Here is a 23,568-nt window from a genome sequence, read left to right as displayed (position 1 = left end):
ATCACATTTAAAAAATAAATAGGCTATTGTTATTTTAACTCCACCACAGTAATCCATCATCAGCTTTACTTTTTAGATAAAGTTTTAACTCACAATTGATCATAACAGGCTTCAACATATACATTTTTATATATTACCAAGTGGTTTCATGTACAACCCACACAAGTATCATGCTAAATGAAGCTCTGTTGCTTGGATAGCACTAGATCCTGATGTCAGCGTAATATAAAAGTACATAACGATTGATGTGTAATTTAGCATAATTTACTAGCTAGCCGCTAGCTGCTAACTGCCACCTCGTTAATATAAATCCAGTACAATGCTGTCATGAACGCGCGGTGCTGTTACGTGTACGCAAATTCACGTGCTTAATGTGAACGGCCTTTTGGGCGGCGTGGTTAAAGTTGCGCATGCTCTATGAGTGCACATACGGGTACTTCTCAGGCATGCCGGGTAATCTGTGACGTTTCACTCTCTCAAAAGTTGGGCCATTTTATCATCATGTGCTAATGAGCAACTCTCATAGGAATGAAAGAGGCCCCGCCTCCCACGCTGTATCCAGTTCTTATTATACATCCATGATGAAATCAGTCAAACTTTCAGAAGTATACTTTGCCCTCCGTGCTCTCGAGTCTCACTGCCGGAATTTGACCGCGCTACTCTGGTAAGTTACGTCTTGCCTTTGCACAGTATTTAAATGATGTTTTATACATTTCTGCATCTAATGCACTTTGTGTCGCATGGTGTTTGATTTGAGCTCTTGTTAGCTAGCTTAGATTTAATATCTGCCTCACTTGAAAAATGATTTAAACGTGTAAGACAGTATTTTATATTGCTTTAAGTTATATCTCAAAGTGGAACGTTTGTGTTGCAAAAGTTTCGAACCGCAAATGGCGGCAGTTTTTTTTCTTCTTTTTTGTTACTGCATGCATGTCTGAGCATATTATTAACTTAGAGGCATAGAGGATTTACGTTCATTTTATCCACTACAATTACCATAACCGTGCATTCTGCATGTTTGTAAAAGCAAGCTAACTTGAAATACTAGACTATTCATTTTACAATGGGTTTCAAGTTCGCTTGCTTTTACAAAACATGCATAACGCACGGTTATGGTACAACGTTAGTGGATACAATTAACGTAAATCCTCTATGCCTCTAAGTCAGTGTTTCTCAAACTTTTTCATACCAAGGACCACTTAACCAATACAAAAACACTCTCGGACCACCTAACTCCACAAATATCAAAAAACACATCGAAAATGGTACAAACAAGTGGCAACATGTGTGATGAAGGTGTTGTGCTGGGCTATATCATATATCATTGAGAGCTACCTGTTTGAGAGATCCTGGAACGCTGGCCTGCCTTGGCAATGGAGTCACAGGTGAAAATATTTTAGATATTACAACTATATAATCATTTTGTGTGCCTTTTTCACTGATAACTTTGGCATGTTTACTCAGATTTAGCATGTCATGTTTCTGTTTATCTCTGCTGCCTTCAGTCCACATATACATTGTACTCTGAATTAAATAGTCATTTTATATTTTGGCAGATTTGTGCAGAGTTTCACAGGATAACGAACCTCAACCTGAAGAACCACTTTTACACAGAGTTGGATCGGCATGCTGTTGAGCTTGTTCAGGAAGAAGGCGGCACGCAAAGGCGAAGTGTCTGAAGTTCAGCTCTTCACCGCCTATGACCTCCAGGTGAGTCAGTTAAGCCTCTTGGTGTTTTATTATCATACTAGTGTGTTGGGGGGCAGGGGGTCAGCCTGATAGATTTAGATGTATTATTAAGATACTTGTGTTTGGGGAGGGAACAGCAGTGTTAATGTTATTGCACCTTGTTGTTGTGCTAATGAGATACAGGTGGGATCGCAGATGCCTCAATTGCTTCAAAATGGTAATCTCTTCAGTCATGGAAGAGCCCTTGTGATATAAATTGTTGTGTGGCTATGCTGTTTAGCATCCAAAGTAAAACAAAGATATTTTTTCGCACTCAAGGATCAAGGTGACGTCCATAGCCGACGTGCTGCTCTCCTCCCTGCCTGGATTTCTGCATGAGGATGACTCCAGGTTTCTGAGGCTGTGGCGTGTAAGTCAGCATAATAACTGTTTTGAATGTATGTGACAGATCATCAAAAAATATAGTTTATCTTATAAATATACATACACACACAGACAGACACACATACATAGACACGCATACACACACACGCATACACAAAGATGCATACAAACAGACACACAGATGCATACAAACAGACACACACACACACACACACACACACATACACACACACACACACACACACACACACAGACACACATACACACACATCGACAGACAGACACCCATACATAGACATACACACATATACACACACATACACACATACATATACACACATACACACACACACACACACACACACACAGACAGACACAGACATACATAGATACACACACACACATGTATATACACAAATACATACACACACATACATACACACACACACATACACAGACACACACACATAGACACACATACACACAGACACACACATACACACAAACAGACACACACACACATACAGACACACACATAGATACACACACACACACACACACACACACACACACACACACACACACACACACACACACACACACACACACACACAATCAAGAGAGGGCTTTCTTTCCTGCAGCACCAGTGTTCAATACAAAATAATCTCTAGTTTCCCCATATATTTTTGTATGTGTAGTAGGGAGAGATTATACTGTAAATATATATTCAGTTTCCAGTTTATTAAGTACAACTAGCTAATAGTAACAGTCTAATACAGTGATGCAATAAATAATACCCTTTTGAAGGTTATACATGTTTTTTCTGTAGAAATAATTTATGTCAACTGATTGGTTATTTTAGAGGCTGACGTTTCTGGTGCAATGCGAATAGGCGTTTCCTTAAACCCACGTTATGCACAAAACATTAGGTTATTTGATGTGATATGTCACTGATGTATTTTTCAGCAGGAGAACACGCCGTCCACCGCGGAGAATAAACAGAAGGGCAACCATGACAACCATGCTCCGCGGTCTTCTTCGCTGCTTTTGGTGTATTTTGTGGCGGCAGCAGCGCCAATTACAGGCCTGGCATATGTACTACAGCGTTTCCAGCGGTCTAGTGTGAACGGACACGTTAATGAATCGAATGCGTGTGAACGGATGACTTTTTTGCGTATGCGTTTTACTGTATGCGTCCTCGTGGAGCCGGGGTCTAAGCCAAACTATATCCGGTCACAGAGATCTGCTATTTTAAAGTAAGGTCAACACATATCGACCCTAAATATAGTCTATATTAAGAACGAGAAAAGTCTTAACATATATATCGTTTTTTGTAAACATATGACAAATGTGTCAGAGCATCGTCCCCAGCCCAATTTAACCCCTGGGTATTTGTGAGGGAGCTCCTATATGGCATTACCCCGCTGAAGCTCACCAAAGTTTAATATATTTCATAGTTCAAAGTTTTGTCAATTGTTTTGTTTATTGGTCAAATACTGGTTTCTAATGGTTTCTGAGGAGTTTTACTGGAATGAAAGAGCACAGAGTACAGAAGCAACAAAGCAGCATACTGCATTAAACCTGACAGGTTGAAGTTCATGTGGAGAGGAGGCTTCAGTAGTCTGTCTGCACTCTGTTTAGTTGTGCTATCTTACAATCAATATAGTAAATGTGAGGTAAAGTGTCGCCAATGTAACCGGTTAGAACTCGAAGTTGCGATGAGGTCTTAAAATGTATGGAAAGGGTCTTAAAAAAGGTCTTAAAATGTATTAAATTTGACTTCAGGATTCCTGCATATACCCTGTTCAAGTTGAAGGACTGTTTCCCACACAAAATCAGAGTGGAGCAAATGTAGGTCTGTATGAAATGTAAGATAGAGCGGTGGTACCATCAAAGATATACTGTACAGTATGTGACCGTGTTATCGGAGGGTCACTGTTAAACATTTAATGAATAACCCGGGATGCAGTGGTGAAGGTATTCAGAGAATACCCTGGAACACTCAGATAAAACAAACAAAAAATTGATTTAATCATATAAATAAAATGTAAATAAAATGAATACATGACAATCGTATCTGTGTTGTTGTTGTAATCTGTAAAATGACAGTGTTAGGTTGATTTGTTTGTCTTTCTCGGTCCATGCCCTATGCATTTGAGTGGCTTTGTGTTAGAAAAAATTGCAACCAATCAGATCTTTTTCTGGGTCTCTGGGTAGAATATCCTTGTTGAAGGGGCGGCGTACCGGGGGTTGTGTGTCTACAGAAGGTCCAGTCGTGGTAGACACGGTTCGCCACTGCCGGGATGATAAGTTGGGTAACTCAAATATTTATAATAGAAGGATTTAACTAATCCCACCCCTGAAAAAAAGGACTTTATGAGGACTACTTCATGCACTTCATTGGTACTTGTTTCCCAATAAATAAAAGATAAATGATGACTTACTATGGTGAAGTTCATGACCTTGAGGATCCAGATAGTTAGTGCCAAGTTGATCAGGATCAAGATCATCAGCAGCAGGACAAAGAAGTAAAGGCAGCGTTTCCTCCAGCCGTATATTCCCACTTTGTACACTTGGGGTTTCTCTGAACTCTGGACATTGTTCCTATGAGTGCACTGTTCTTGGGTCATCTGAAATGAGACAGAAAGAAAGATACATTTATTATTATTGAAGGAAATGTCAGTGACATTTCCAATTTTAACATTCAGTAGGGAAACATTTTCATAATGTTATTGTTGTGTTGAATATAAGTTCAATTTTCACTCCTCCTTTATCTTCTATTAAGTCCTCTGAGAGAAACATATGTGGCTTGGTCTGATAAATGTTAACTTTATTTGCTTGTTGGTGCTGGACACTCTTTGTATAATCAACAGCAACAATTTACAGTCTCATTTTCTTGTCTGGCTGTTGTGTATTCTTCAATTATTGAATCCATTGGGCCTCCATGGTGAAGCGAGCCATGATTGCTTAGAGATTTGTGATGCAGCTGCAGAGACTGTGTAGAAAATGACCTTAAGATAAAATATGGGTTATATCTGAGCATTAGTACACATAACATGCCATAAACATTCATCTCACAGACTCCACTCCAATACTGACCGGCCACTCTGTACAAGCACGATGAAAGACAGTTTAGTTAGCAATCGCATTGATTGATTGCCCCATAAGTGGTCTATAACTCCATTATACCCCCTCTGCCCCATTGATGTGCTGATAGTGCCGATTAATGATGATTCTAATTGTGTGCCTATGAAGACGAGGACGCATTGTTCACTTCAAGCGCCATAATAATAGCCTAATAACTCTGTGGAAAAATACAATTTACTGTCCACCGTGCTTTGGAGTGCAAGTCTCAGACCACCAAAGCCAATCGTTTTTGACAACCAGGCATAATACCCACTAACTGAAACAAATAGCACAAGACAGGGGCCCAGTGAAAAAGGGCTGAAAGCTATAGACGAGACTCCAAAGCACCAGTCAGCAAAAACAAGGAAATCTAATTGTGTACGATCGGATTTTCATTTTTGTTTGATGGGAGATGCAGGGAGATGAAGAGGCACATCTTTGGAATGTTGAGGCTGGCAGAGAATAGGGGAATCAGTACAATGAGAGTAAATAAAGCTGGAATACCACAAAACAAACAAAGCTCATTAGGGTCCACTAGATCCCGCAATGTTCACTATGCAGAATAAAAGTTATAGACCAGAATGTAACGTTTCTGGGATTTTTGTTTGCTTTACTATTTCTGTCCATGCTAAAGTCCTCTTTTTTGAACATGCCTTCAAAGCTCTGATTGGCAGAGCTGCATTTTAACCCAGCTAAACCACAATCAATGAGCTAAAAACCAAACCTATTTTGAGCTTTGACAGAAATTAATATGAGGAAGAAACAATTGGGTCATTGAAAATGACAAATCCACCACGATTTCCCCGAGTTGGGAAATAAATATTGTGCTCAGTAACAACCTTGACATTGCCAGTTTACTCATGAACCAACCTAATGAGTGATGTCTTTCACAAACTAATTTTGCATTAGACAGGAGCATATGAGTTTGGGTGATTACTTGCAAGAAAAGGCCACAGACATCCACTACAATCTTATCATGTAGTCCCAGATATATACATAGACTACATAATTGACTCTGTGAGGGAATCGGTTATTTTTGCAGTTCTTGGAATACACAATGGTGTACGTAGTGAAGTAAAGTACACCTAAAGGACACCTCATGCAGAACCAGATACTCAGTTTTACTAACCGCCACTCAATACAAGATATAAGACATATATATACTATAATGGTGCTTATGGAAAGCTGATACTGGTGCCAGGCCAAGGTTTTGCAGAAATGATGGGGAATGATCCTCTGTGGACCTTGAATAGCTAAACCCAAATTCATGGCAATAGTTGTGGAGATTATCTCGGATTGGATGCACATAACACACAATATCTTCTCTATCAAAGTAACAACAGTATAAGTTGGTTCTTTAAGTTTGGTTTACATATAGAAAAACTAAAATATACAACAAACAGCTTTATGAGCCACAAGTAACTGAGGATGTTTGATCAGCTCTTTGGCAAAGTCCTCATAGAAAGCTGCAGCCTGTGAGTGGAGATTTATGTTATAACACACCTGATCCTGCATCACATTTTATTTTGTTTCCATCTGCAAGCACCTGCCACAGCACAGAACTTCCAACAATGGATGCTAGAAAATGTCAGACACACTGTGTTGACCCTGGAACAAACAGCTGTCCGGATCCAGTTCAGGTGATGTTTATTTAAACCAGGGCATTTGATAATGACAAAAACAACACAATATTCAAAGACTGACTGGCATGTTTTCCATTTCCTCTCTTTGGGTTTGATTTGTTCTGATCTGATGTGACAGCTTCAGATAACTGACCCTGAAACTAATATGAAGCAAAAACCTCAAAACAAACCAGATCACATCAGTACAATTTGGTAAGCCGATAGCACCAAGAAGATGAAAAAGTCTAACAACATCAAAGTTATGAGACAGGGTTTTTGAGAATTTAATAAATCTCGAAAATGTGAGAAATATAGGGAGGAAACATTTACAACCTTAACTGAGTAGTATGTATATACTATATCTAAATAGTAAATAATCATTGACACAGCTTAGTGAAGGTGATTCAAGAAGGATATTACTTTTCACAAAGGTACAATGGCCAGTATGTAAGCAATGCTACTTGCTTACCAATTGCTTGCCTATGGGTACAATATGGTTAATACAAATGTATAATACAAGTTTAGCATATTCTAGGGTATATGCTTAGTATACTGTACACAAGAAAAGGGCATGAGGGAATGTGTGACTTTCTAATAGTGCCCTGAACAGAAAAAGGAATACTAAGCAATATATTATACGTTATATATATTTATTTATTTTTCCTACTCTCACCTTAGCCTCCATCCCCACAATAAGCATGGGTAAAACAATCAGTTCGCACAGGTGGTCACAATGCACATTGTTGAACTGCGTGTGCAAAACGGCTGCTCTGCAAAGCTCTTCTACCTGCAGAACACGTTTACCTCAGTAGCATGTGTTCCATACAAATGTAAGATATCAGCATACAGTACAATGTCCGGAAGACTAGTTTGCTAATACCATCAGTTAACTGTTACCTTGGACACTTTTAATGTCGATGAGTATTTAGTAGTATAGTTTCATTCCTTGCATATATTATGTAGCAGTATCTGTATATTATATATATATAGGGCTATGCAGATATAAGTACTTTTTATATTTTAAGTGTTGGTTGACATCATATGAGTTCATCTTCTACAGTAGCTTAACAAATAGAAATGGAACTCTCATAAAAAATTCAAACATGAAAACAAATACATAATATTTTGTCTACACTTTGAAAACGCAATCATGGCCTATTTGTTTATCGTATTCCTGCACATGTATTGCATTGTGGATTTAGCTTCTCTTATAAAGTGTATCATAAATCAAATAAATGTAATGAACTATTGACATATTTTTTTCTCTCATCTGTGCTTTCCACATACTCAACCTACATGCAAGGAGTACTGATAGCTTTCCAATAAGCACTTAGGATACCGGCTGACTGAGAAAAGAAAGTACTTGGTTACGAGCCAAATAATAGCCACTCACATAAGAGTGAAGGTGTGTGGGTTAAGAAAGCGGAGTTAAAGAGCCAGGGAGGAAGAAAATAAGGGGCAAATTGGAGGCAAATCAAATCATCGGCCTTTGAGTCTTTTCTCTACACTCTTGCTGTCCAATGGTAACTCTTGCTAAAGCCAACTATTCATTCAGAGAGCCTGAAGAAATCCCAATGGTCCAAAAACAAAGTCTGTTTCTGATTAGAGAGAGAAATTAGGTTTTACAAATTGTTATTGGTTATTCCCATTGCCAAATAGCCAGGCAGCGCCCCATTAGGACTTTTATAGACAACATGTGGATCGCTACCAGGAACTGCAGGCTGCTGCCAATGGATACGCCATTACTGGGGCTCGCACGCCTCCAAATGTTTGAATATACAAAATGGCCGACAGCCAGGGGCAGTTTATTGGCCATTGCAATGTGTGGGTAAACGGGCAAGTGGAGAAAAGTGAACAGCTGACTGAATAGTTACCAAGTATTTCACGGTCTGTTTTTCAGGGTCATGATCATAATTGCTAGCAGAAGGCAGAAGCTACAAGCTAATAGCTATAGATTAGCTCTTGTGTTTTTTGATAACCTGGGTAAGGATTTTAGTTTCAGCATGTGTTGGTTTTCTTTTTATGCTGTGCAATCTCCTATTATCCTGATCCATTAGCTACCGTCCTAACATTTACCCCACAACTCTTCTTTTAATATTAACTGTCCTTTTCCTTGGTCTAAAGGGCCCCTATAGCAATTAATTTGTTATTGTATGGGTGAAGTTCCAGAAACTTCACTACAAGGTTTTTGTATTTGCCTTCAACAGAAACAGAGAGCAGCACTGAAGCAGTGCAGACCATTGGAGGCAAAGAGCAAAAATAATCTGATGAAAAGGTGATGAAAACATCTTCCATACTAAACCAACTATGTTGTTTATTTAAAGATCAATAACTTCTGAATATACTACTAATACTACTGCACTTATAATGGTGATGCTGCCTTGCAGATATTTGCAATTCATTTTAAGAACATATCTACTAAGGCCAAAATTAAAAGATAACAAAATAAGACAGAAAATAAAACAGACTTCCCTTATGCCATCGAAGCAACTGAGATACATGCATTTTATGTTGTCTTGCAGAAGTACAGTAGTGTTTTTGCTGAGTGGACTAGCAACACGTTGTTGCCACTTATTAACACTGAGGATAGCACAACCCTTTTATTGTTGTGTGCTGTAGCAGCTTACTGCCCATTGCAGAGGAGAACAATTAGGCTAATACTTACAGATACTATACTGGAAAGGTAAAAAAACAACAATAATAAACCATTTTAATAAAAGCCACATTGTTAAGGATCTTACAGAGCTACTTCAAGTAATTAAACTAAAAAAGGCAAAATAATAAGAAACCATCCAATTTCACTTGCTAATTCTGCCGTTAAGATGTGAGTCCAGGCCTGGGGCCATGCCTAACTGGGAGGGTAATGAACACTTAAACAGCTGAGTAACTTTGACCATTTTCTTTTTACAGGTGCAAATGCAGATTTTTTCTTTAACAGCATTGTTGAGTATAATAAGGATCATTTGGCAAATACCTTGCTTTTATCCTGTATGAAATATTTGATACTGATCTGTGTATTTATAATTAGGAGTGAGGAACCACATCTTTTATAGCATGTGCTCTTAAAATCATGTTTTAAGCACTCTGGTCACATTGGGGTGGAAAGAACCTGGAGGTTAAAGGATCCGCCATGTAGTAGGGGTGTAACGGTTCACATAAGTCACGGTTCGGTTCGTACCTCGGTTTGGGGGTCACGGTTCGGTACGGGTCCGATACAACTAGGGCTGCAACAAACGACTAATTTGATAGTCGATTAATCTATCGATTAATGAAACGATTAATCAACTATTCGGACTATTACTGTATGCCTTGCACAATTTCTCAAACACTCTTATTTAGCCATCAACTTTTAGATGTAGCTTGAGGTTGTTTTAGGCATGTGGAAACTAACAATGAAGACAATAAAGATGAATACTTGATTCAAAAATACATATTATTAAATTAACTAAACCAATTGTTTACAAAATGAACATTGCTTTTTATTTAAATTAAATAAATAATATTTCACATCAAAAGAAACAACAGTGTTTTAGCAAATAATAAATAATGTGATAACAGAATTGTAAACAGAATAGCTGAAACTTTAACAAACTAACTTATTCAGTTTCCTCTAATCATTACCCCATGTTTGTATAATTGAGTTAACTCCGTGTGTTGCTGCTAGCATACATAACACCTGACGTGGAAACGTTACTCGTGGACGGGGCTACAGAGCTGCTAGAAAGACAGTCGAACCCGGTGCATTTCTCCGTCTGAATGTGGAGCACTTTTGATAAATGTTTAGACTCATTGCTCGTGTTACCGCCCTTACATGCTAAACTCTTATTGCACTTTTGGCAACGAGCATCGAGACGGGTAAGTTTAACCACACCTCGGAGCGCGTTCTCTCCGCCATCTCCGCAGTGTGTTGCTGCATGTAGCAGCCGCGTGTGTGTAAACTGCCCCGCCCCCTTCCACACAGACGGGGGAGAGAGATCTCGTCTGATCGAAAATACATCATAGACGCATTTGTTTGTCTTTTTACATATTATAAACGAGCTGGCCACACTAAGACTGCGATATAATGTTTTTGTATCAATAATACATGACATATATTTTTAAAATGTCTCCAGTACCAATAACGTTGGAGCTTAACGGCGCGTAAAACGCACGTGATGACGTCACCAACGAATCGACGACTGAATTAGTTGGCAACTAATTTGGTAATCGATTAAGTCGATTAGTTGTTGCACCCCTAGATACAACAAGAAAAAGCAAAAAAAAAGTCCCAAATGCATAATTCCAGGTTTGTTGTTATTTATTTTTGAACAGTAGTGCAAGTTTCAGTTTAAAAATAAGGAACTTCATTTTGAATAATTAACTGTATTAAACAGTTAAAAACAAACCACTAACAGTACCACACACACTCAGATGGCCATAGTATCTATAATGGCTGATGTCAAACAAAAAGGTTTCATCAAGCTGTAAAACTAAAAAGAATGTCTTGAAAATATTACATCATAAATAATAAGAAAGTGTTTCAAGAGCGCAAAGTCGTTGAAAAACATAAGCCAAAAGCTTCCGTTATTTGTTTTGGTCTCACGGCTTTCATGTCTATTGGCTTCTTAAAAACAGCAGGGATCAGCTGTTGAACTGCTGCTGTCTTTTGCCGGGCTCCGGTGATTGGCAAATCTGGGTGATGCCTTCTGATATGATTTAGCATGTTTGGCGTGTGTTACCATTAGCACTGCTCTCTAACAACGCCAACACACCGTCCTTGTCCGATCCACCACTCGCACTTCATCGTTATTGTAGTCCACAGGGAACCCGAAATGTTCCCACACAGCTGATTTAAAAGAAGCAGGTGGGTTCTAGCTCCTGTGTGTTATCTGAAATCGCCATACTAACTTTTCTTCTTGTTGTATTTTGTTCGTTTTGTTGTGTTTTTTTCTTGTTCTTCATTTGTTGTTTAAGTGCGGCTGGCAAACAGCTTTTAGGCGCAATACCACCCCCTGGATTATAAATAGTGTAATGGATACTGCCCTGAATGACTTTTTCCCACTCGTAAAAAAAAAAGGCGTATTCGTCGTGTGACTGCGTGTGCCGAACCGTGACGTCCGAACCGTGACGGGACGAATACGGATACCATTACACCCCTACCATGTAGCTTTGAATCTCAGATTCATGCGTGAATGGGGTGGTGTTGAATAATGTTCCCTAAAATGCAGTTCATTTTTAATGTCAATCCAATTTGAAGGTGCAATATATAATGCCAGAAGCAATAGTGAGAGGTTGAATGTCTCACAATATAGTACAGGATGCAGACCGAAAGAACAGCAGTTTAAAACATGCATCTCCGAATAATTTAAATCGTCTTTGCGTTCTCTTTATTTAACTAAAGTGGACCTATCATGCTATATTTGAATAATATATTGTAGGGCCATACCTATATAAAACATGTCTGTGAAGTTTTTTTTTCAAAATACCAAACAGATCATGCATTTTAGCCATGCCTCATTTCGCTCTACTTGCTCTATTCCAGCCCTGTCTTCACAAGGGCTGATTCTGTGGCAAATGAGCTGCAGCTGACCACGTCCCCCTGCAAAGGAGGGGGGCGAGGCACGAGCGTCATGTTACCATGCTGTTACCATGCTGTTACCATGCCACGCAACCTCTCATTCCCCTGATAGGTGGAGAGTTGCCCATATAGGCGGAGCACCCCGTTTCTGACGTCAGAACAATTTCAAATCTGCATCAGTCTGTATCAGATCCGTTGCAGCCCCGTTTTTAGAGATTTGGGTATGGAGGAAAAGAGAGGGTTGTGTTTTCTGACACTTGGTGAGTTCCCTGACACACCGGGGACACATATTCATGTATAAAAGACGTACAAAAGTGCATTTTGCATAATAGGTCGCCTTTAACTATGTGAAGTAGTTTAAATACATAGTGAAGCAATCACAATGTTAATGAAACCCAGTAAAACACATTTCCTAACATGATTTTCTTCATGGGCATAAGAGGTGAAGGTAGTTTGGTTATTACATTATTAAGCTATAAAACACAATGGCAACTTGACAGCACCCATGGTACTATGGATACCTGTACACCTTGCTTAGTTATAATTTACCAAACATATTTTCATCTAAAAACAACCTTTTCCTGCTGAGTCTGTAAACCCTGATGCAATCCTAAACAAGAACAAATCAACTTCCAATCTGTAATGCTATCAAAGCTAAAAAGGCTCTCCGTTAGCATGAATGAATTATCTACAAAAACATCTAATCATAGACTGAATATGAAGCGTATAAAATCAGCAAGGAAGTCAAGCAGAAAGAAGGAACCCAGAAGACATTCCCTTCCAGATATAGAGACAAAAGTGCAAGCAGAAGTAAGAGAGAAGTGGGAGTGACACTGCTAAGCTCAGAGTCTGGATCGGCACCCCGCTGTGATTAAGATGTGTTGGACTTCAACGAGGCAGAGAAGCAAAACCTCCATAGCTTACTAAGAAAGGCCGAGATGGGAAATAAACAGTTTAGGGGGGAGGAGGGTAGGGGAAGGAGTTGAGGAATTAAGTATAGAAACAGGAAGTGTTCAGACGATGGCGAAAAGCAGTCTTTGCTGATTGAAACCTTCTTATTTGCTTAAACACAGTAACACACTCATATTGACTTGAGAAATATATAAATATCACAATAACCAGAGATTTTATTAAGTATAATCTTTGCTGATATGAATAACCAACCGGTCTCACAGTCTGCGTACAAATGACACGACTTTGCAAAGGCGTGCAATAGATACGCAGAAGTCCGATTTTGCGTGCATATGATACGCTGATATTGCACCTCAAACATTAAAACAAAGAGCTCTGTGGCTTCAGGCTTGATCGCCGTTCCAATGACAGTTTTAATGTTTGCGGTGCAATAAACGACACAGCAGCTTATTGGGTTATGGTTAGGGTTAAATAAATGGCAAAGATATGTAGAAAATAAACGCATTTAAGATACGTTCATAACAAACGTATACGTGGGAGTATCATTGTTACGGTTGCTGTTTGTCTGCTCCTTAATCTGCCTGTGAGTGTTTTCAGCTGTGTGTGTGTTTATGCAAATGAGCTGTGTGGTTGCTCCAACATCCTTGGCTGAAGACGGTGATTGGATTGACGACGTCCAATCGCAGCGCACAGCCGGCGCACACCTGCTGGGGAGGAGTACAAAGGCTGCGGACTATCACCACTCTGGAGGCTCTGTATTGTGGGACAGACGCCTCTCGCTACTTACTCTCGTTCTGTGGTTAACTTGTGTGGTCTGTGTCAGGTAGTGTGATATTGTGTGTTAGTAGTGCCTAGAGTAGCTTAGTTAGAGGTTAGAGTAGTTTATATAGTGTTTAGAGTAGCTTAGGTTTTTGTGACTGTTGCCTTTAGTTTAGCTGTGTGTTTTGTATACATTCCCTGTGTTAGTCTGTACCACTTTTAAAGTGAGGTTTTGTTTAGTTCCTTATTTAGTGAGTGTTATTTCTTTGTATGTACACAGAGTCCTTTTAAGAGTCCTCCCTTTGTTTGGTTATTTGTCAACCTGTGCCCTTTTGGTCCTTTTGTTTGTTCAGGCTGCACGCCTTCCATTTTGTTTACCGCTGCTATTTATAATAAAACCGCTTGTAATTAATACCAATTCCACTCTGGTCGTGTCGCTTCCCTTTGGTTCCCCTAGCCCAATAGGGAGCGTAACAATCATATGCACGCAAAATCGGACTTCTGCGCATCTATTGCACGCCTTTGCAAAGTCGTGTCATTTGTACGCAGACTGAAGAGAGTGGGCTGGATTAACAGTCATCAACCACACATTGGGACAGCAGAGGCTTCAGATGACATGCAGACCACCAGCATGTTGTTGGTCAGTGTAGACATCCTTGTATCCAGTAGTGAAGACACAATCAAGCAAAACCATATCCAATGCACTTCTGCTGCTAACTCTCATTGTGGGTCACAATGGCAAAACACAAGTCTACATTTTACATGAAATATGTTAATTTTCATTTATAATTCATCAATATTTAAGTGTGTCAAATCAGACACTTCAGTTATCCTTGGTTTTATGACAATTGTCCATGTGTTTCCATTTTTTAAAACAAAAGGTTTGTGCTTTCCATGTGTGTCCTTGTGATCTTATATGTGGTTATGGATTTTGTCTAATGTTTTGTAAATTCATTAAATGGTTCCACGGGATAAAGAAAAGAACCAATGAACCAACTAATGAATCAATCAATCGCTATACTTTGTATCGCATCTACAAGTAGGACTGTTGTTAATGTTGGCAACACATTGCCAATCATGATTTAAGAAATTATGAAATATTAGTAACCTGGCTGGGTTTACTTCAAACCTAACGGTCAGAATAGCCTGTAAGATAGAGATGGAGGCTTTGAAGTGGGTAAAGATGTCTTTGTATGGGAAAGAGATGTATGGAGTCCTCTTTGATCACACCCAGCACAGTGACAGGTCAGCAGTGTGCCACCGCCTTTATCCCAGGAGAGACAGTGATGCTAAATTGCCTGGCTCTTATCCTAGCTCTCCCTCTCTTTTTGTTTCTCTCTCCCTTATTCCCTCAGTTTTTCATTTTAAATATCTCTCTCTCTATGTATCCCCCTTCTATGTATCCCCCTCCCTCTCCCCCTCGCTGTGAGAGGCTAACATCTTAATCATAATTGTGTCATGAACCATAAACACTCATATGCTCGGCGGTGGAAGCAGCCTCGGGGGAAGCAATGGTGCTGAATAATAACTAACTTTATTTGAAGAGCACTTTTGTGAAAACTTGTCACGGCTTATGTGTGTTTACATACTGTACAGAACAATGAGACAGCACTTCAAGTACAATAGGTATCGTATTAAAAAAAAATACAACATGAAGGCGAAGGAAATTATACCAGGTCATAAATCCATTGATTATAAAACGATATGTAATTTATTCAAACCAAAAATGATAAACTTGTTATCCGACTATTTTGTGTCACAAACAAATTAGTACTTTTATAAATGGTAATTTATAACCAGGGGTGCACATAACTTTTTTGCCCTGGTTCTCAAAGGAGCACCTGGAGATGTTGCTTGGTGCTCATCCTTAAAATGAAATAAACCGTAACTTTTGAGGGAGTCTTGACTTTATTTGCCAGACACACGGCACTGAACACACATGCAGAGGTGAACACAAGACAACATTAGCACGACCAGTAATCCTACAAGCTGTCATCACTACCCTCCTGACTGTTCTCCTCTCTGTCTTCCTCTCTGTCAGACATGGTAGCTGATGATGTAGGCCTACTTCTTTCTCTCTGGTTGAGTCTGCGATTAGCTGCTTGTATCCACAAGTCAACAGCTGGGTTTGGGTCGAAAGTCTCTGTCATCTTAGACAAGTGGATGTAATCAAATGTGAACATAACCAATAACCTACCATAGCCAATAACAAATGAATGTAACTTATTTTATTTATGTTGTTCATTCATATCTTATTTTACCTCAACATTTATTTATGCATTTTTTTTAATCTCCAGTTTTAAAGGATATTTTTGGTTTCCTATAGTATACATTGGAATGATTTCAAACCTGTTTATCCCAATAATTATAGCCTTGGAAATATGTGTTTACATAAATTGTGACCAAACCGTTTGAACTTAGACTAAAGTGAACTATCTAAACACTCAGAGTCCTTTACCTCACTGAGCTGTAGTTATCAGCCTCTCAGTCTGACTGGAGAGGACTCTCCCTCCACATTATTGTAGAAACAGCTTCTTCTTACATCCGTTAGAGCAGCTAGCACCAGATTCTAATAACAACAGCGCCGGTACCGGTGCGCCCTCGCTCGCTCCCACGCTCACTCGCATTTTGGCTGTGAGCTGCGGACGCCAGATAAGCCAACATCCCCCATTTTCATCACTTACAGCGCCCATCGTACAGGGCAAATGAAACGTGTAACCGGGGTGAAAAGGGTGTTACATTGACTTAATTATGAATATTGTTACATCAAGGCCGAAAATTTGGATGAGCACCAACGGTCAAAAATATTTTTTTCCCTCCCAGAGCTGTCAGCGCAGCGCCTCCCCAGATCTGGCGCTCTAGGCGAACATCTATTACGCCAGTGCTACGGGCCGGCCCTGAGTTCATATCATAGGTTCATATGCAACTCGCAAATATATTTCTCTCTCTTCTCTCTTCTCTCTTCTCTCTTCTCTCTCCTCTCTTCTCTCTCTCCCTCTCTCTCTCAATGTTGGTACGCAAATGCGCCTTTTTTCAAATGACACGGTGCTCTTTTTTTGGCGGAGGTGCGCATGCGCACCAGTTATGTGCAGCCCTGTTTATAACCACAGTCTAAATGTCATTATAGGACATGAAACATAAGAGTTTTAAATATTTCAGAGTTTTGAACTTTACTTTTTATGAGAAACAGAAAAAGGTGATGTTGCTCGTAGCAGTTCCTCTCAGGATCTCAGGAGAGACAGAGCATGATTCAGAGTGAGACAGTGGACAAGATGAAGTCCACGACGTGCCTGCAGAACTAATGCTGCACTTCTTATCCATCCCAGAGAGAAACTCTTGAGTAAAAATAAGCCATACAATAAGTAGTTTTACTCTACTTCCAGCATGGGGCATAACAAGTGATGCAGCAGTAGAACTAAAGGCAACATATCCACTATTCTTTCACAGTTTGTTATTAATAACAGAAAAATGATTTTCGAGTACAGGGTAAGAGAGGGATTTCTCTATACAGCTTTTTTGTTGGTGCTAGAACTAATACAACGTAATAATGCACAGGCAGCAGTGTTATTGCTCATTTGAGGAACAATTAAGTGTATTGGCTTGCTGAGGGGAATATGGAATTCCAATGGCAAACAGTCAGTAAATATGGTCATGGTGATGACACAAATACAATATTGTTCTTGCCCTTAAAGGTTGCTTTGCAGCACCTGTCTCTCCAATATCCCAAATGATGTCAAGTCAAGTACATATTATTAATATAAACCATTTTACATACAATATTTTCAAAGTCCTCTGCAATTATATATGTATATATAAAAGGAAATAGTTAAGGAAGTGGAAAAGAGGACGGACACATTAGACGTTGTTGTTTTAACTCCAGTATGTTACAGTTAAATTACTAAAAGTCAAATGCAGCCGCAGGAGATAGATTAAAGTGCTGTTGGTACAAAACAAACACAAATAATTTTGGTTGGTTCAGTGATTCAGTCTCAGTCCATGTATAGTATTTTCTTGGTATTACAAGGGGATTGATGCTGATCCAGAGAATATCATACAACTTCTACTGGCTTAGCTGCCTTTCCGATAGCAGGATCTCCCTGCCTATTGGACCAGTCTGTGGGGGATTGTTCAGAGGAAGCTCTTGGACTTTCTGTGGCTCAACCAGATGGCAGACTACTTCCATTTCCAAACCCACAGTAAATAAATATTAATCCGACAGCCAAAAGCTGCTTCCAGGGTACCGATCTACGGAAGAACGTCTGCGTTTGCTGTGGGCCTCTACATTTATTTTGAGCTCAGCAGGGGTCTCCAACAACAGAAAACAATCTCTCCGGCTTTAAGATTCCATATTCATAATAACTTGTTTGCAAATTAAGTCGAAAGAGTATTTTCATCATTTTTGGAAATGTTTTCCATCCAATTCTAGCAATCAAATTCAAAGTACTAAGGCTGCATCTATTATGGTCAATTCTCATTTCAGATGTACGTCTAGTTAGGACTGATCTTCTATTTGACTCTTATGTCATTTGTATCCTTTAGCTTTTATCCAAAACAACTCACATACACTTCAATTACTTAGAAATGACAACGGGAGCTTTTTGGGGTTAAGTATATCTTGCCCAAGGACACTTTGACATATTGACTACAAGTGATGGGGATAGAACCATTGACCCTCTGATACAGAGATGGACATTTATATCAACTGCATTAGAGTGGCTCAAAGTTTTTACTGTTCGTCAATTTGTTTGGTAATTTGATGATTACATTTGTCAGTACATTTACACAGTAAGGGCCTTAGGGTCCTGTAGCAGAGTGACGTTTTAAAACCTTAATGATTATGGTGCATTATATGGTTAATCAAATTGACAGTAGCAGATTGAGGCAGAATACAATTGAAGCAAAGTGCTTTTGTTCAAGCTTGCTGGATTTCTGGGTACATAATTATGCTGCCATGTAAGTCAGATGTTTTTATAAAGAATAAAGGCTATAACATGAGTCAACAGAAGCATATGTTAACAATGTCAGCACAGACGTGAAACATCTCTGTGTCTCTTGGCAGAACTCTAAATCTAGCAACATTTTCAGATAGATAGACATGTTGGCTTACTAATATCATAAACACATTCCTAGCCAAGACAGCATAATCAAACTTAGATATGATATCCTCCAAGATCATGTTTATATATTTATTTGATGTATATAATTACTAGGGCCGGGACTCGATTAAAAAAATTAATCTAATTAATTAGAGGCTTTGTAATTAATTAATCGAAATTAATCGCATTTTTAATCACATATAAATATTTGACCTAAGAACAGTGAGAAGCAATTTTTTTCACATGGATTTTAGTATACCATTAGGCGCATTCACACCGCAGTACTTTTCCCACAAAGGTTCATGAGAATTTAGTTCATGAGAACTCTTTGAACCTGGGGGAGGATTAGGCAAATGAAGCCGCTGACGTCACTTCTTCTTCTTCTGCTTTGGGTTTACTGGCAGGCCGCAAACCACTTCACGGCGTATACTGCCGCCCAAAGTCCCCGGCCGGAAGTCCCCGGAGTTGGGGACTGGCTTCAGTAGAAGCTGCTGGGAGTCCCAGCAGCCTTCCGAGTAAATCGCCAGAACGCCGACACCCTCCTCATCTCCACCGCTCCCATGTTTTATTTTGTGTTGCCATAAGTTAGTCTCTCTGCGTTTCTGCGCTGGGCTAATGCTAATAATGCTAATGCGAGGATAATAAAATGGCAGCTTCACAAAACTTTTTGGGAGTTTTACGGGGCGTGGTTTGCAATCCGCCCAGCCAATCAGAAATATAGCTCTTTTCTCACAAGAGAGCCGTACGAAAGTCCCTGCTCTCTAGCAGCTCTCTGCTCTCTAGCAGGGACTGAAAAGGGGGTAAAAAGGTTCTCATGAACTAATTTTAGTACCGGCTCTTTTTGGTGTGAACGCGATAAAAGAGGCTAACATCCACGCTAGCTTCCACGCTAGCTGCTATATGTTTTGCATTGAGGTGATACTTGAGGCTGGATGTGCTGCGGTGATATGCGAATTCCTTTTTGCATAATTTGCACACAACCGTGCTCTTATCGACGCTTCCATCCGTCCGTTTTTTAAAACAACATTTCCCACTGTTGTTCACTGTGGTTTGTTGTTGTCTGAAGTCATGAACGTTAGTTGGTGCTCCAGTATAATCGGTACGCCTGAAACTCATCCAGTGAGAAACGTTCCGCGTTGCAAAAATAAGTGCGATTAAAATGCGTTAATTTTTTTAACGCGTTAATTTTTGTGTAATTAATTAATCTTAATTAACGCGTTAAAGTCCCGGCCCTAATAATTACATGTTCACTTTTAATGAGAAGCCATTCATTTTGAACTGAGGCAGTGAATAGCACCCTTGCTCTTTTTGGTAACTTTCATCATACATTATGCAAACACAAAAAATAACTGACTTCCTTTTGACACACTTTGATTTCCTCTACAGGGATTATGATATATATATATATAACATCATAATAAATCTAATGAAACAGTCTCATGTAGAGCAAATAAAATAAAGGCTACATGACACTCCATACAGTTGCATTGTACACCATGGAAACAAAAACAGATTTTTTTTCCTCAGCCTGGCAGCAAAGTAAGACATGTTGAATTATACAGGATGGAAGTCCTCAATACTACATGTTAAAAAGAAAGAGTCAAATTGGCCAATATCAACCTTCCCTGTGACTGCTTCATTTCATATATTTTTCAAACGAGCTCTTTTTGAAAAGCACTTTTATCCAAAGAGTGACACAAGTCCTTTGATTTTCAGTGGGCAGCACTGGGCACAAATAAACAACTGGCTGACTCCGCAGTGCTGCACAAATACAAAAAGAGGCAGATTTCAGTTAATTAAAAAAAAGGGACTATAGCACTTTGGAGAAAAAGGCTGCAAAAAGGGCCAAACAAATAAAAGCTCAAGTATGAAAGTTAAAATGAAGAACATTGAAAGAAAGATAACAGAAATAGCTTTCGGAAAAGTTGAGCCATTGATTTTAAAGGGCTGGATGATTGAGTTAGGTCAATCTTGATCTAAAGATATGTGCAAACATTTTTGCGATACTGGAGTTGTCTGAAGAGTTTACATCCCTGGGTGGCGCCTGAAGTTTCAGTTTATTTGTAATTGTTAGATGAAACCACGTCAAAGGTTTTGGCACTTTTGACATTGGATTACTTATGCAAGGATTTGTCTGACTTTGAAGCTCTGGAGTCGAACTGTACTTTGAAAAAGTTGTGTAGGAGAGGCTTTTCTGTCAATCTCAACACCCGTTACCTGTTAGACTTCTTATCTTGTCTTGCAGTCTCCCAAATCCACATTTGGCTCAGGTACTTTTCATGAGGTAGCTTTTTTTAAAGGGAAATGTTGGTTGTACGTGACTGCACTTCATTTCAATGAGTTTAAAAACAATTTAATTAATTATTCAGTTATGCATTTCAGCATAACCCGACCTTAACAGTGACAACCCCTTTCAGCTTAAAATGGAAAAAATGATATGAACTGTCAAAACATCACATGAATTCAGCCAGATTAGCTTAACCACCAAAAGTGTTAACCACCAAAAGTGTAGAAAACACTACACTGTGTTTGCAGAATAAGGCATGGACTGTAGGTCAATGTTGCACCAAGGCAGGAACAGGAAATTAGTGTACAAAAACAAACTCTTAGAAACAACGCCTGGTTGTTCAGCTCTGTTGGCATAGTCGTTTTCCAGGTAGCATGACTTTTGCCAGATAAATAAGTGTTAAAAAACAAATGCTTCAAATTAAAGAATGTATGAGCATTACACCGTCCACCACCAATATTTCTGTTTTCAAAGTTTGAGTAAATCCAACGGGTGCTGTGGTAAAAAAAAACGGGTGCTGTGGTAATAAAAAGCTAACTTAGTTGAAGAAAACTGTAATTGCTTCCCGCGGCACTGTCAAATGATGTCCTGCTGACGGACTATTACATTACAAAGTTGCTCTCTTCTACCTAATGGTGATAAGATGCAACACATGATACTAAGTGACATGTTTTTTTCGAGCACCAAATACGTCAACATACATGATGTCCTTTTTTCCTTTTTAGCGTATAAGGATTCTTGTTATAACAGGAGAATTGAATTTGGAGTAAATCCCTTTGTATTAAATGTATTGGCCGTCACAGGCTGACTAATGGCGGTTTTTACTTCTCTGCACGTCAAACTCGATTTTCTGTAAACGTCTGTGGTATTTACCGCACACTGCACTCATCCACAGCATCGTCATTTTGTATGCTCTGCTGCAGTTGTCCATTTTACTCTGATCCATACTAAGCCCAGCACTGAGTTGTTTGGGAGTCTGGGACTATTAAGAACAACCAAAGTTTTCACAGGAAGTGCCAATCAGTCATGTTGTACTCTCTGAGAGTCGTAACAGCGTTAAAAAAGGAAGAGGGCAGATAAGTAAACAGAGAAAGAAAAACACTGAGAAATGAGAGACACAAGTGGAAGAGACAGAGGGACAGAAACAGAGACAAGGAACTAGAAGAATGAGGGAGGAACAGAGGGAAGAGACAGCAAGTGTACATGTGAGGAAACATCAAGAGACGGAAAGAAAGAGACAAAGAATAAAATACTGAGATTGAGGTAGATGAGAAAAAGAGATATCTGTGTGTTCCAAACGTAGAGGCACAAAGAGAAAATAACCTTGAAGCTGGAAACAACTTCATCTGGGTTAAAGAGTTGAAGCACCAGCAGTGACTTGAATTACGAAAAAAGGGTGTTACATTTTTTTAGTATCCAACCAAAACCAGGATCCTTCTATTAATGGCACAAAAATGTTTGCTTAAACCTAAACACATGCAGGAAGTCAAACACCAGTCCTGCACTTACAATGTACACTATGCATTTAAACCAACACTTCACTTTCACTGTTGAAAAAACAGCCAGATATACCTTTGAATTATGTCCAAGACCGGTAATTCTACAACATACAGTATATCATATATATATATATATATATATATATATATATATATATATATTGATATTGATATTGATATTTTGGTCCGGGCATAGTATGGGTGGCTAGAAGGACATCAGCTTCAGCATCATTTAAGAATGTAAATACATGGAACAAGGAATGTGGATTGTATTAAATATGTATCAGAATAGAAAGAGATACAGTATGTCTACATGGCCACAAAGAACAGGATGGACAATTCGCAACCTAACATAAAGAACATTTGGCATGAATATTGTTTAAGATTAGAAAATCAAAACCTATCCATATAAAATTGGCAAGGACTAACAAATCAGTGGATTCATAAGCACCAACTAAATGTAAAAGCATAATACACCAATATAATGTACTGCCGGGCTATGACAAACACCTTGCCAAAAAACACGTCGTTTGAAATTGCTCATTATGCTGAATTGTTGCTGTAATCAGCTTCAAAGTTGTGCAAACATCAAATCATAGTCAAAATGCCTCTAATTGATTGCACGAGTGTTCTGTCA

General features: G+C 39.1%; 1 protein-coding gene across 1 annotated transcript in view; it reads right to left on the bottom strand.

Moving 5' to 3' along the window:
- The window catches only part of sgcd (sarcoglycan, delta (dystrophin-associated glycoprotein)), a 152,300-nt gene that overhangs the window by 121,037 nt on the left and 7,695 nt on the right, over nt 1-23,568 (bottom strand). Inside the window, exon 2 of the mRNA XM_034223062.1 lies at nt 4,518-4,703. Coding sequence (XP_034078953.1) covers nt 4,518-4,703 — 186 coding nt within the window. The remainder of the gene's footprint in view (nt 1-4,517; nt 4,704-23,568) is intronic.

This window comes from Gymnodraco acuticeps, unplaced genomic scaffold (genome assembly GCF_902827175.1).
Source record: "Gymnodraco acuticeps unplaced genomic scaffold, fGymAcu1.1, whole genome shotgun sequence".
Lineage (NCBI taxonomy): Eukaryota > Metazoa > Chordata > Actinopteri > Perciformes > Bathydraconidae > Gymnodraco > Gymnodraco acuticeps.
This window is presented reverse-complemented; position numbering and strand designations above follow the sequence as displayed.